General features: G+C 34.1%; 1 protein-coding gene across 1 annotated transcript in view; it reads right to left on the reverse strand.

The window, feature by feature from the left end:
* Pros1 (protein S) overlaps positions 1–13,133 on the reverse strand; it is a 50,448-nt gene that overhangs the window by 18,418 nt on the left and 18,897 nt on the right. Inside the window, exons 2-6 of the mRNA XM_048346458.1 lie at positions 12,320–12,477; positions 8,261–8,285; positions 7,402–7,485; positions 4,704–4,826; positions 4,469–4,600 (exon numbers count right to left, since the gene is read on the reverse strand). Of these exons, the coding sequence (XP_048202415.1) occupies positions 4,469–4,600; positions 4,704–4,826; positions 7,402–7,485; positions 8,261–8,285; positions 12,320–12,477 (522 nt within the window). The remainder of the gene's footprint in view (positions 1–4,468; positions 4,601–4,703; positions 4,827–7,401; positions 7,486–8,260; positions 8,286–12,319; positions 12,478–13,133) is intronic.

Genomic DNA, 13,133 nt, shown 5'->3' on the forward strand with positions numbered 1-13,133 from the left:
TTTTTTTCCAAAGTGGTTCATATTCAAAATAGAAAGAAGTAAGACCTTAAGATCTTGTACAATATAGGTTTTGTTGCTAAATTAATATTGCAGAAATTTCAGTATTTCGGTATTACATTATATAGGTTACAAAATATGATCTCAGCTAGCTACTAGATAAACACTTAACAAGAAACTTTACAAGTGATAGAAATAGTTCCAGGGAGGTATAATTATTAGTGAATATTTTTTCATCTGTACCCGTCAGAGAATGACAAGTTCAGAATAGAAAATATGTTATCTGCTCTTGTGAACTGGCAAGTTTTATTACACCCCAACACACACCCTAAGGTGAACAGCCAAATTCCTTTTTTAATTTGCAAAAAAAAATGGGATCAATCCTTCTTTTTAATGGATCAGTTAGCTGTATAAATAATACATTCTGTAATTCTATAAAAAGTTTCCAGTAAAGTAATCCAGAAAATGGTTCCTGTGATCTCTCTATGATTTTTTACAACTTAATGTGGATGTTTAGTTAAATAAAAATATTTTTAAATTTTTAAAAAGTTATAAAATTTTTATTTTCAAATTTCCTATTTCATATTCAAAAGACTGTGGGCCCATTTGACTGAAAATACTTGTATCAAGGTACGTTTTCAGGGGCTGGGAATATGGCCTAGTGGCAAGAGTGCTCACCTCGGATACATGAAGCCCTGGGTTCAATTCCTCAGCACCACATATATAGAAAATGGTCAAAAGGGGAGCTGTGGCTCAAGTGGCAGAGTGCTAGCCTTGAGCAAAAAAAAGCCAGAGAAAGTGTTCAGGCCCTGAGTCCAAGGCCTGGGACTGGCAAAAAAAAAAAAAAAAAAAAGAAATGTACTCAATGTACGTTTTCAGAGAAAAAAAAAATGTCAATCATATGAGTTTAGGATATTGAACTTTGTTCTCATGCCTCAACACTGACGTCTCTAAAGGTGATGACGAAAAGTTTTCTTCCACCAAGTATAAATAATCAAGGCAATTTGAGCATATCCATATCTTAACTAAAGTCACATTCTATATGCATATTTTTAAGTTCTGCTGTCTTTTTCTTAATTATCATGAATAAAAAACTATATAAATAGAGAACATAAGAAAATACCCCTGATCATCAGAAACTTTCTTATTTTTAAAAGAACAACCAGGATGGAAAAAAGACAGATTCTTCAAAAGTTGATGTTGGGAAAAATGGATATTCACAAAGAGAAAACTCAAACTGGATCCCCATTTGTCACTCTGTACTAATATTAACCTAAAGTGGGTTGAAGACATGAAACCATAAAACTAATACAGAAAGGAGAAGGATACACAATTGAGCTTCTCAGCACAGGCAGGAAATTTTTGAGTTAAGTTTCAAGGGCTCAGCAAATCAATAAGAAAACTGATAAACATGATTTTATCAAACGAAGAAGTTCTTGTATGGCAAAGGACACAGTTAACAAGCTAGAAAGACAGCCTACATACTGAAAGAATATCCTTACCAGCTATATTTTGGGTAATAGCATAGTATCTAGAATATGCAAAGAACTCAAAAAGCAAACACTCAAAGAATCAACAACCCAATTAGTACATGGGCAAGCAAGCTGAATAAAGACTTCTTAGAAGAAGTTAAATTGGACAAAAGAAATATGATGAACTCTCTGGCCATAAACATCTCTGCCCATAGAGGAAATGAATATCTAAACAACATTGAGATTCCATTTTACTTCAGTTAGAATGACCATCAAAAATGTAAACAACAGATGCTGGCATGGATGTGGGGGGGAAAGGAAACCTAACTCATTGTTGGTGGGAATATAAACCATTCTGCAAAGTGGTTTGTAGATGGAGGAGGTAACAAATTGTACCAGAAATGGAATCACTGCCTTACACATGAAAATGTAACCCCTCTGTACATCACTTGGACAATAAGTAATTATTCAGAATTTTTTTTTAAGTAAACAGAATTACCTTATGATTGAGCAATACTACTCTTGGGTATTTATCCAAAAGACTACAAACCAAGCTACGAGAAAGCCACTTTGTGCCCAGGTTCACAGCTGCACTATTCACCATAGCCATGGTATGGAAACCGCTTAGATGCCCCTCAGTGGTCAAATGGATAAAACAATGTAATATATATACTCAATACGGTTTTACTGATCTGTTAGGAAATATGATATCATGTCAGTTTCAAAGAAATGAAAAGTATTATGTTAAGTGAAGTAAGTTAGGGCCAAAGGGACAAAGAAAACATGTTTTCTCTCATATGTGGAAGCTAGAACTAATTTATAAATACACATGCAATGCAATATCCAAGTGCATACAAATAAATTAATGAAAGTATAGTATTTACAGGGGAGAACTCAAATTGTGTAATTCCTTAAAAGGACAAAATCACAGACCAAAAAAATGAATACCAGGAAATTGGGATTTGTGTGAGGGAGAGGTCCAAGGGAGACAATAAACAAATAAAGAGAGGAAGGGGAGAGAATTCAATCATGCTATTATATGAATATCCTTTAAAACTAGGAAAATCTTGTGAAAGGATTGGGTTGGGAGGGATGGGTAAGTGTGGTCAAAGAGATGACATCGATTAAGATGAGTGAAAGTGTGATATCAACAAAGATGCATTGTACCCAGGCTCTGGTGGCAGCCTGGGAAAGAACATCTGTGAGGCTCTTATCCTCAATTAACCACCAGAAAATCTGAAGTGGTGTCATGGCTCAAAGTAGTAGAGCCAGAATGCTAGCCTTGAACAAAGAGCTCAGGGACAGCGCCCAAGCCCTGAGTTCAAGCCCCACAACTGCCAATATATGCATTATACCCCTTTATACAAGTGTTTAAAGATAATAAAAGCATAATCTTTTTTAAAAAAAGACAAATAATCACAAAGTAGATAATCACTTTGAAGAAATTGTTTGTAAATGGTTCATTTAGAATATTTTAAATATTATGGTAAACTTTAATGCTAAATACTACTGAATGATAAGGGACAGACCATTCCTTTAAAATCCAATTTAAGGGGGTTGGGATATGGCCTAGTGGCAAGAGTGCCTGCCTCATATACATGAGGCCCTGCGTTTGATTCCCCAGCACCACATATACAGAAAATGGCCAGAAGTGGCGCTGTGGCTCAAGTGGCAGAGTGCTAGCCTTGAGCAAAAAGAAGCCAGGGACAGTGCTCGGGCCCTGAGTCCAAGCCCCAGTACTGGCAAAAAAAAAAAAAAAAAAAATCCAATTTAAGGAATAACCAAAACCAATAGAGAAGGTCAAATGGGAGTCCTTTAATTAGTGACGAAAATTTAATTTAACTTTAACTTGCTGAATGTTTTAATCTCTTTGCAAGATAAAGAAGGGAAGGAGTGAGGAAGACAAAGTTGAGGAAGCAGAGAAAAAAAATGACTTTAAGCGTAACTAATTCCTACAGGCAACATTTAACTCAAGCCTCCAAAATTTTGTTCCAAGTTACTTATATATGTAGCGTGGAACATTTGAAGAATTGTTCTGGCAATTAAAGCAGCCAAACAGAAAGGCAGCAATGAAGAATAGTTAAAATCTAAGAGACAATGATTTAAAGAAAAATAAGTTCCCTAGCCAAAAAAATAAAACCAGTAACACCCTGACAATAGTTAAACTTCTAGAGATTATTTAAAGCAAAACTAAAAAGAAAAATTAGAACTAATGATGTGATCTTAAATATGTAAGTACACAAGATGAACCATCTTTCTCAGAACCACAATAAAAAATAAAGTCCAAGATGAAGGCTTTATACTGGAAATCACAAAAATATTTCTAAAAAGGAACAATAAAATATAATGGGAAGGGGCTGGGGATATTGCCTAGTGGCAAGAGTGCCTGCCTCATATACATGAGGCCCTGGGTTCGATTCCCCAGCACACCACATATACAGAAAATGGCCAGAAGTGGCGCTGTGGCTCAAGAGGCAGAGTGCTAGCCTTGAGCAAAAAGAAGCCAGGGACAGTGCTCAGGCCCTGAGTCCAAGCCCCAGGATTGGCCCAAAAATAAATAAATAAATAAAATATAATGGGAAAAGTTTTAAGTAGTATTGAAGATTTCTTTGTTTTGCTGTTCATCTGTTCAAGAAAGAAAATAACAGTAGGTAACATCTGAAAAGAGAGGATAAACAATTTTTTGTCCAAGTCTAACATGCAAACACCTGCACTAAAACCTCAATTAATAAGGAAATTTTTTGATTTGCAATACAATTGTTTACTGAGATGTGCATGCACACGCGTAATAAGAAAGCAACAGAATATTCTTATGGACAGTACTGTAAATTGAAAGACAGTACCAGAGTATTACAAGGATTCAAGATAGATAAAAAATACATATATTTACTATAATGACTAACAAGCAGTGTTTCCTAAGAATTTCCTGAGGAGATCCTCTAACTAAACAGTGTTTACTCACAGCAAACAACATTCTTATTCTCCTTCCTTGCTCTTACCTTTACAGTCTTTTTTATTTGAAAGCATAGTAAAGCCACTTCTACAGGAACAGTGATAGCTTCCAGGTGTATTATCACAAATATGACTACAGCCTCCATTCATAGTGAATGGATCTTTACATTCATTTATATCTAATTAAAAGAGGAAAAATAAATTATTTTGAGAATAATAACAATTCCAGAGAACTTTTCATGCATCTGATAGAGATGAATCAGGTGGTTTTATTATACATACCAAATTCACACCTTGTTCCTTGCCAGCCAGGTTTACAAATGCAAGTGAATGAAGCTTGGCCATCCTTGCAATTCCAGTAACCATCTTCATGGCATGGCATAGGGTTACACTGGTCTGGAATGGCTGAAGGGAATAAATATCTATTTACATTTTCTTATATAAAGCCAAACAAAGTTAAAAGTATGAACCTTTCAGCGAAATCCTTTGTATTAAGACAATAACAAATAAAATTACAATTTTTCCTTCATATAATTACTTCTCATTACAAAGTGGGCCCATTAGGCAAATCCTTATAACAGTACTATTTGGGGACCGTACCTTACCAATTTGAACATGTACCATATTCTCTAATTGTAACACAAGTATTTTTTCAAGTATATCACCTTACATGGTATTTGAAACCATTCCATAGGCAGGCAATGAACTGGAATTCTGCAGAATTCCAATTTGGGCAGAGATGGTATGAAAAGGGAAAGATTTTCTGCTTTTTCAGTAAATTAGTAGAACTTAGTTTAATGTGTGGAATTATGCCTTTCAAGCATTAGGTAATGAGTAGCAGAAAAGCCTATGGGAAAGGATTCAAACAAATGAGACATACAATTGTATACTAACTGCCTGCAAATGATTTCCATGCAGCAGAAAGGAACTCAAATAGAGACCAAAGGTGGAGAGAATAAACACTGGAGTTCAGAAAGGTCAAAGTAGAATGTTGCTGCTCAGAGTACTACAAAGGCAGGGAGTGCGAGACCAGCCACACTGAAGGATTGAAATGGTCTAAGTGACCTGGAATTGTTTTGTGCAATTACTCAGTCAAGATCCTACTTCCACAGATCCTACTTCCAGTCAAGGATCTACTTCCACAGATTTTCACCATCAGGTAACAAAAGCTAATGTCTAGTTATTAGGCTAAATTAATTTAAGTTAATGGCAATTCCATATAGCCCTAGTCAAGCTTAAAAATCAAAATTTTATTTACTAACATTTATTTTGCAATGCAAGGGTTTGAACCCGAGGTCTTGTGCAAAGTAGGCAAGTATTTTGCCACTTCAAACACATACCCAGAATCCTTTTTTACTTTAGTTGCTTTTCAGGTAGGGTCTTGTATGTTTACTTAGCGTGGCCTAGAACAATGATGATTTTTTTTTTCCAGTTCTGGGGCTTGAACTCAGGCCAGGCTGCTATCCCATGACTTCCTTTGTGATAAAGTCTAATGCTCTATTATTTGTGTCACAGCTCCACTTCTACTTTGTTTTCTTATTTAGTTTAGCAATTTATTGGAGATGAGAGACTTACAGACACCTATGCACTGGTGGCTCACATGTGTAATCCTAGCTACTCAGGAGGCTGAGATCTGAGGATCAAGGTTCAAAGCCAGCCTAGGTAGGAAAGTCCATAAGACTCATCTCCAACTACCCACCAGAAAACCAAACAAAAGGGGCTATGGCTCAAAGTAATAGAGCACTAGGCTCAAGCTCAAAAGTTCCAAGACATTGCTCAGTTACTGAGTTTGAAAAAAAATTTACAGAGCAGAAAATCCTTAGATCTGATGGGAAAAAAAAATCACAGACTTCTTGCCTCTTTATGTATACTTCCCACATTACTATGATTACAGTTATTCAGCATCATGCTTAGCTTGTTTGAGATGAGGTCTCACTTATTTTCTGCCCAGGCTGGCCTTTAACTGAAATCCTCACATTCCTTACCTCTGAGTTGCTGGAATTATAGGTATAAGCAATCCCATCTAGGAAAATAAATCATAAAAGCAAAGGAACTATACAAATATTATAAGAGAGAAAAGCAAGATTGACAGATTTCTCATCAAAATATTTTATTTAAGTAAACAATGGAAAGACATCTTTCATGTGCTGAAAGATGATCACTGTCCATATAGTGAAATTACATTCCAAAACCAAAGCTGATACTGATCTTGTAGGAACAAGTCTGACTCTATTTGATCAGTTTAACTGACATTTGATTTGACTACTTCATTATGCAACAGCAAGCAAAACAGAGCTTTTATAAGGAACATTTAAAAAAAAAAGAGTGACTTAAATCTTACATTCAAAGATCACTGTTCAGCTTACGTTAGATGAAGTTTTTCTTTTTTTAATAATAATTATTTATTGTCAAAGTGATATACAGAGGAGTTACAGTTTCATATTTTAGGCCATGGGTACATTTCTTGTACTATTTGTTACCTCCTCCCTCATTCCCCCCTCCCCCTCCCCCTTTCCCTCTCCCCCCATGAGTTGTTCAGTTGGTTTACACCAAATGGTTTTGCAGGGATTGCTTTTGGAGTCCTTTGTCTTTTATCCTTTGTCTCCAGCTTTTGGTACTCCCTTTCACTTCCCTAGTTCTAATACCAGTATATACAGTATCCAGTGTACTCAGATAAGATACAGTGATAGTTTGGGTACAACCATAGGAAAGGGATATAAGAGGATCATCAACAAAAGAAGCTACGGTTTCACATGGCAAGTTTTTCTTTTAAACAGCAGTACTTAGAACTAAAAGATATTTATTCATACTCAGTTTAAAAATACTTTGTAGCTGGGCATACAACCCTTCAATGGTTCATTTATTGATTTTTAAGCATTAGTTTACATTGACATAGAAGTCTTGTACTTGAAAGGTTCATGTTTTGTTTTGTTTGACTTCTGTTTATTTTTATTTTGGGATCCATAATGGACCTGCCTACCATTGACACAGCTCCTAAGGTCAGGATAAGGATTTGTTGACTGACGTGCAGCAAATATTCCAGCTCGAAAAGAGCCAAGACAACCTGTAAATAAAAAACAAATACATTTATTTGAAGGAGCCAGATTTACTTGTTCTGAAATCTTAGCAGGAACTATTCTAAAAGTAGGAGACTTACTTTCCTATGGGCTCATAAGTATCAGTATTCCAAATGCTATCTCTCCATATTTCCATCTACCTTTGCTTTCTGTCAGGTTAGTACGATATTTGATTAAGTGGAAGTATGACTGCTAGATCTAAGTTGGTATGCTAGTTTTAAAGTTATACATTTGAACAAGATAAATGACACCCAGTATATTCTTTATTTGAATGGTTTATATACAAATTACAGCCATTTCCCTTGGGAACAAATATCATACTTAAAATAGGCTTGATAAACACTGAACATTATTGGTAAAATATAAAATTTATGGGATACTGAGAGACTTATAAATGGTGTCACAGAAGAGCTCTTAATGATTCTACAGATGTCTAGATGATAACGATGTACATCATAATATCTGGAGAGTTTAGAGATGTTTCTTTTCATTGAGAAGTAACTTGTGAAAATTGATATAGAGAATTTTTGGTACCTAGAGATAATTGAGCATCAGCACAAAGACACTTTATAAAAGACATATGAGAATGACAAAAAAAAGAAAATGCTATATGACAATTAAGAACCATTCCAAATATGTCTGTTTCTTTAAATGAAAGGACTGAAAATATTTCACTCTCATGATTAATAAAGTTATATTGGATAGGACATATAAATAGAGTCAAACTCAAAAGATCATATGATTCAGATCCTTAAAACTTACCTAAGTATTTTGGATAAAAATAGTCCTAGAAAGAGAGTAAGTAAAAATATATAAATTAGCAAGCCTGAATTTCATTATAGAGTTACAAGAGAATGATACATATATGCTCTTTTTTATAAATCATTTAATTTATCACAATGACTAGATACCCATTTGCCCCATTTTATGTCACATCACTATATTTTATATCACTATTTTATATCACCATACATATTGAAATCAAGATTGAAAAATAGTCACATAGTTTGAAGTGAACTAAGGAAAATAGTTATAACATATGATATACATGTAATACCTTACTTATAACTGGACATAAAGAAAAAGTTTCTGTACCAAGAATTTGCTCTACAACATGCATTTTATGAAAAAGACAAAATCTAAAAAAAATTGATAGTAATTTTCTCAAGGTGCTCAACAGAATCATGTTTGCTCTAATCATAATGTAATATGTAGCAATGTTAGCACCAGAACAGCCCATGCAAAACCAGAATTTCTGCACAAAAATTTACTTAATAATCCAGTTTACTAAATATGGAACACATCAGAACAAAGACTTCATTGCTGTACAATACATATGCACTTATTTATGAGTACAGAAATGTCATACTGAATAACACAGACCACAGTGATTTTTTTTTCTCCAGAAGAAAAGCCAGAACCATAAGCAGCAGAGTTCAAATAATGATATTATGATGGTGAAAGGAATAAATTAGGGATGAGAGGTAGTAAGCAATAAGGTGAACACAAGGAATAAAAACAAAGGGTAATAAGGATGTGGACAGGAAGTATTTGAGATAAACTAGAAAATAAGTAATAACAAATGAGTTTTCTTTAAATTTATTCTATACCTCTCTTATGTCTCTGCCATCTTTTTCTTCTGTCAATATGATAATCAGTGAAAGTAATGAAATGTATAAATGTATTTTCCTTCTTCACATGTTTTCTCTTCTTTAAATTCTACCTCACTTTCCATTGCCGCTTATAGCTCCAATCTCAGACTATATCTACAGTTAGAGACATGTTCTCAAATATTTATAGGAGCTATAATAATAATATGACATCTTAGGGATTCAAACATGCCTTATAACATTCCATAAAAGCAAAGCAAAGATTAGGATGAAGAGGATAGAAAATAAATATATATATGATATAATATATGTAATATATAATATATAATATATATTATATATGAGAGAGAGACAGAGAGAGAGAGAGAGAGAGAGAGAGAGAGAGAGAGAGATTGCCCCATTCATAAGGAAATAGAAAGACCTGGAAAAAAATCATTCTAAATGAAGTGAGCCAGACCCAAAGAAACATAGACTCTATGGTTTCCCTCATCAGGAATAATTATTATACATCTAAGATTATCCTAGCAGAAGATCACAATAGCTCAATAGCTATGTCCATATGAACACATAAGATGATGCTAAGTGAAATGAACCCCAAGATATGGAAACAAGTGGTTTATCACTGTTATTTTCAACATACCATGTGAAATTATGCTCTCTTTCTTTCCCATGGTTTTACCCCTGATGTCACTGTAACTGATTTTGGTACACTGGATATTGTATATACATGTATTGGAACTAGAGTAAAGAAAGGGAATACCAAAGTTGAGAGACAAAGGATGAAAAGACAAACCAAGACAACAGCAATAATTACAAAACTATATGGTGTAAAGCAACTGCACAACTCATGGGGGGAAGAATGAGGAGATGGAAGAAGGTGGGGGAAAATGAGAGTGGAGGTAACAAGTTGGATAATAAATGTGCCCATTGCCCTGTGTATGAAACTGTAACCCTTCTGTACCTCACTCTGACAATAAAGAAATGAAAAAGATAATATATTGTTGAGAACAGGGATAACTAGGATAATTAAAGGGAGGAGTTGGGATAGGAGGGATGAGAGAAAATGATGACATTGGTGAAAATGATCAAAATGGCCTGGTGTATTATCAACTGATTTGCTGAATGGTAATTTCTTTGTATAATTACTTAAAGATAATAAAAAATATAACTAAACTAAACTAAAATAGATATTATATAGCAGTTTGTTTACTGGAGTTTATTATCTTTCCACTTTGGTGTATATTTAAATTTCTATATTAAATGATATTGAATTTCTATACATAGAATATATACTATATATAAATATCAGTATATATGTATATATTTATATATATCAAATTTCTTTAATAAAAGAAATGTCTCTGAATGTGAATATATATTATCCTTTTTCACCAGGGAAACTTTAATATAGACAGGGCATTTACATTCCTTGTTATGTAACTATAAAACACGCAACATACATGTAAAATCCTTACCTCATCATAAAAGTAGTCTACATTATTCTGTAAAATTAGTTTTAATCTGTCAGCTCCTTATCCATAAAAGCCACAAAGCAGAGGGAAAAACATTTTTACCTTATATTGGAGAGATAAAAAATGAATTTCTGGGTACTTAGTGAAAAAAAAATCACTTTGAACCCATTAGAATATGTACAGGTAAAAAGAGAAGCCCAAGAGAACACTAGTTGCTGCAGTCTTGGATAAACTTTAACTACAGACTAATGATGTCTATTCATCTGTTCTCTTGGTACTGAGACCCCTGGCAGAAATACAGGACATATTTTGTTTATGTTTTCTTAATTTCTAATTCTAAGCTATATAAGTTAATTTAGGAAAAATTTCTGAGGTGACCCTGTAGATGATCAGATCTGATCTCAGTGACACCCTCACACTACTGTGTATATGCCTGCTATCCATTGGAAATGCTAAATAATACCTTTTCCTTAAAATGAGAGGATGAATGATAACATGCTATATTTTTGCATGACATTTAAAGATACTTTTATTTTACATTATTATATAAGAGTAGCTGAACGAAGGAGTTGCCATTTAACAAAGGAGTTTTGGAGTACAGTATATCTAGGTCACTGTTACGCTTTCAGCATTCTCACCATTCCTACCCCTTCCCTCACTCTTAATTTTGTAGGACATACATTGAACTTTTGTCTGTATCCCCACACTATCCCATTCTCAATGAAGATGACTAGTGACAATAAAGTAGGTTTAGGAAACTTTCCAAGGTTTATCAAATAAAATGCACTCAATATACACAATATTCTAATACATGCTCTAGATTAGATATTTTAGAAGCCAGTTAAGGATAACTTGGGGGTAGCCATGTACAGATAGCTTATGCTGATAAACCTAGGTATTCAGCAGGTTGCGATATGGAGAACTGGGATTCAAGGCCATCTCGGGAAGAAAATTTCACTAGGCTTAGTCTCCAAAAATAACTAGCCAAAAGAAGAGCTAGAGGCATAATTCAAGTAGCAGTGTATCAGTCTGGCAGAGCACCAGCCTAGCAGGCACTGAACCCTTAATTCAAACACTTGCAATGTTGAATAAATAAATAAAAACAAATGGCTGGTATTACATACTTGTAAATCACAATACTCATGACATAAAAAAAATGAAAAATAGGAAAGGAAAGGCAGGAGGAAATGAATGAGGGAAGGAAGGAAGGAAAGAAGGAAGGAAGAAAGGAAGAAAGGAAAGAAGGAAGGAAGGAAGGAAGGAAGGAAGGAAGGAAGGAAGGAAGGAAGGAAGGAAGGAAGGAAGGAAGGGACGAAGGACACGATAGAGGAAGAGAGGAAGCGGAATGAAAAGGAAAGAGAATACAGAGATTTAGTGAACCATAGTAATAACAACAGAAGCACATGCATTATACTTGAGGCATTTTCTCTTCCTCACTGAATATTACTATATTTCATTAGGAAAAATATTTGAAAGCCATAAGTCATTACTACATGCTGATAATTAGTGTAAGCAAATTATAGTTTGGTCATGATACGTTGTTATTGGTAGTAATGCTTGCCTAACCAAGTCTACTTTCCTTAAACAGTATCTTCTCCAGAAATAGAACTAGTTTACATAAGGATTGTGATATAAAAAAATCAGTAACTTTAAGATAGAACACAAGAACTCAACAGGAAATATTCAGGCAGTATTCATGTGTACATGTGAGGACTTAATAGTTTTCCATAGATTCTTACCGTTTCTGGGTTATTTTCAAATACCTCTCTGGCTTCTTCTTTATTGCACAATTCCTCAATGCATTCTCTTTCGAGATTACCCTCTTTGGTTTCTTCAAGTAAAGAATTTGCACGACGTTTCCTAACCAGGACTTGTGATGCACTCTGCTTTGACAAAACTGAAGGAAAAAAATAAAGTTGTATGAATAAATCTTTGCCTTCCCCTCCAAAAAATATTTTTATCTTGACAAAGTACTTTATTTTATGAGAAATAGTCATAATATTTCCCTTACAAAATGTAAGCTTATAAACATAAACATAGATAGGTTTTCTTTGAAAGAACAATGGCATGGTTCTGGTAACATGTTTACCACTATGCTTCATGAGGAATAATAGATACAAGGCTGAAGTCATTGTAAACTACTGTAGGAGAGTTTCAGACAATACTTAAGATAAAGATTGAGCATTAAAATTTTGTGATGTATTTTCATTATACCTCCTTTAAATAAAATTGTAGACAGGTTGACCTACTATATTTATATATTATGTTCTGTGATTGTATTATGATTACTTACTCTTTAAATTATGCCATTTCCCAGAATTCCTAGAGTGCTTTGAAGTCATCTATTAATTATTGTTTAGTGTTTTCTAACACATGTATTTTTTCCTTCCCTTCATTTTCCATACTAATATCATCTATTGTTAATCTGAAGCATACCTTGCTGACACTTTAGTTAACATTTGGAAAAACATTGTTATTGTACATGATGTTGGAAAGTGAACCAACTCTGCAAGTGAAATGCTCAGGGGGGATTTATTACATGTTCTGTTTGTA

Source organism: Perognathus longimembris, chromosome 5, assembly GCF_023159225.1.
Source record: "Perognathus longimembris pacificus isolate PPM17 chromosome 5, ASM2315922v1, whole genome shotgun sequence".
Classification (NCBI taxonomy): Eukaryota; Metazoa; Chordata; class Mammalia; order Rodentia; family Heteromyidae; genus Perognathus; species Perognathus longimembris.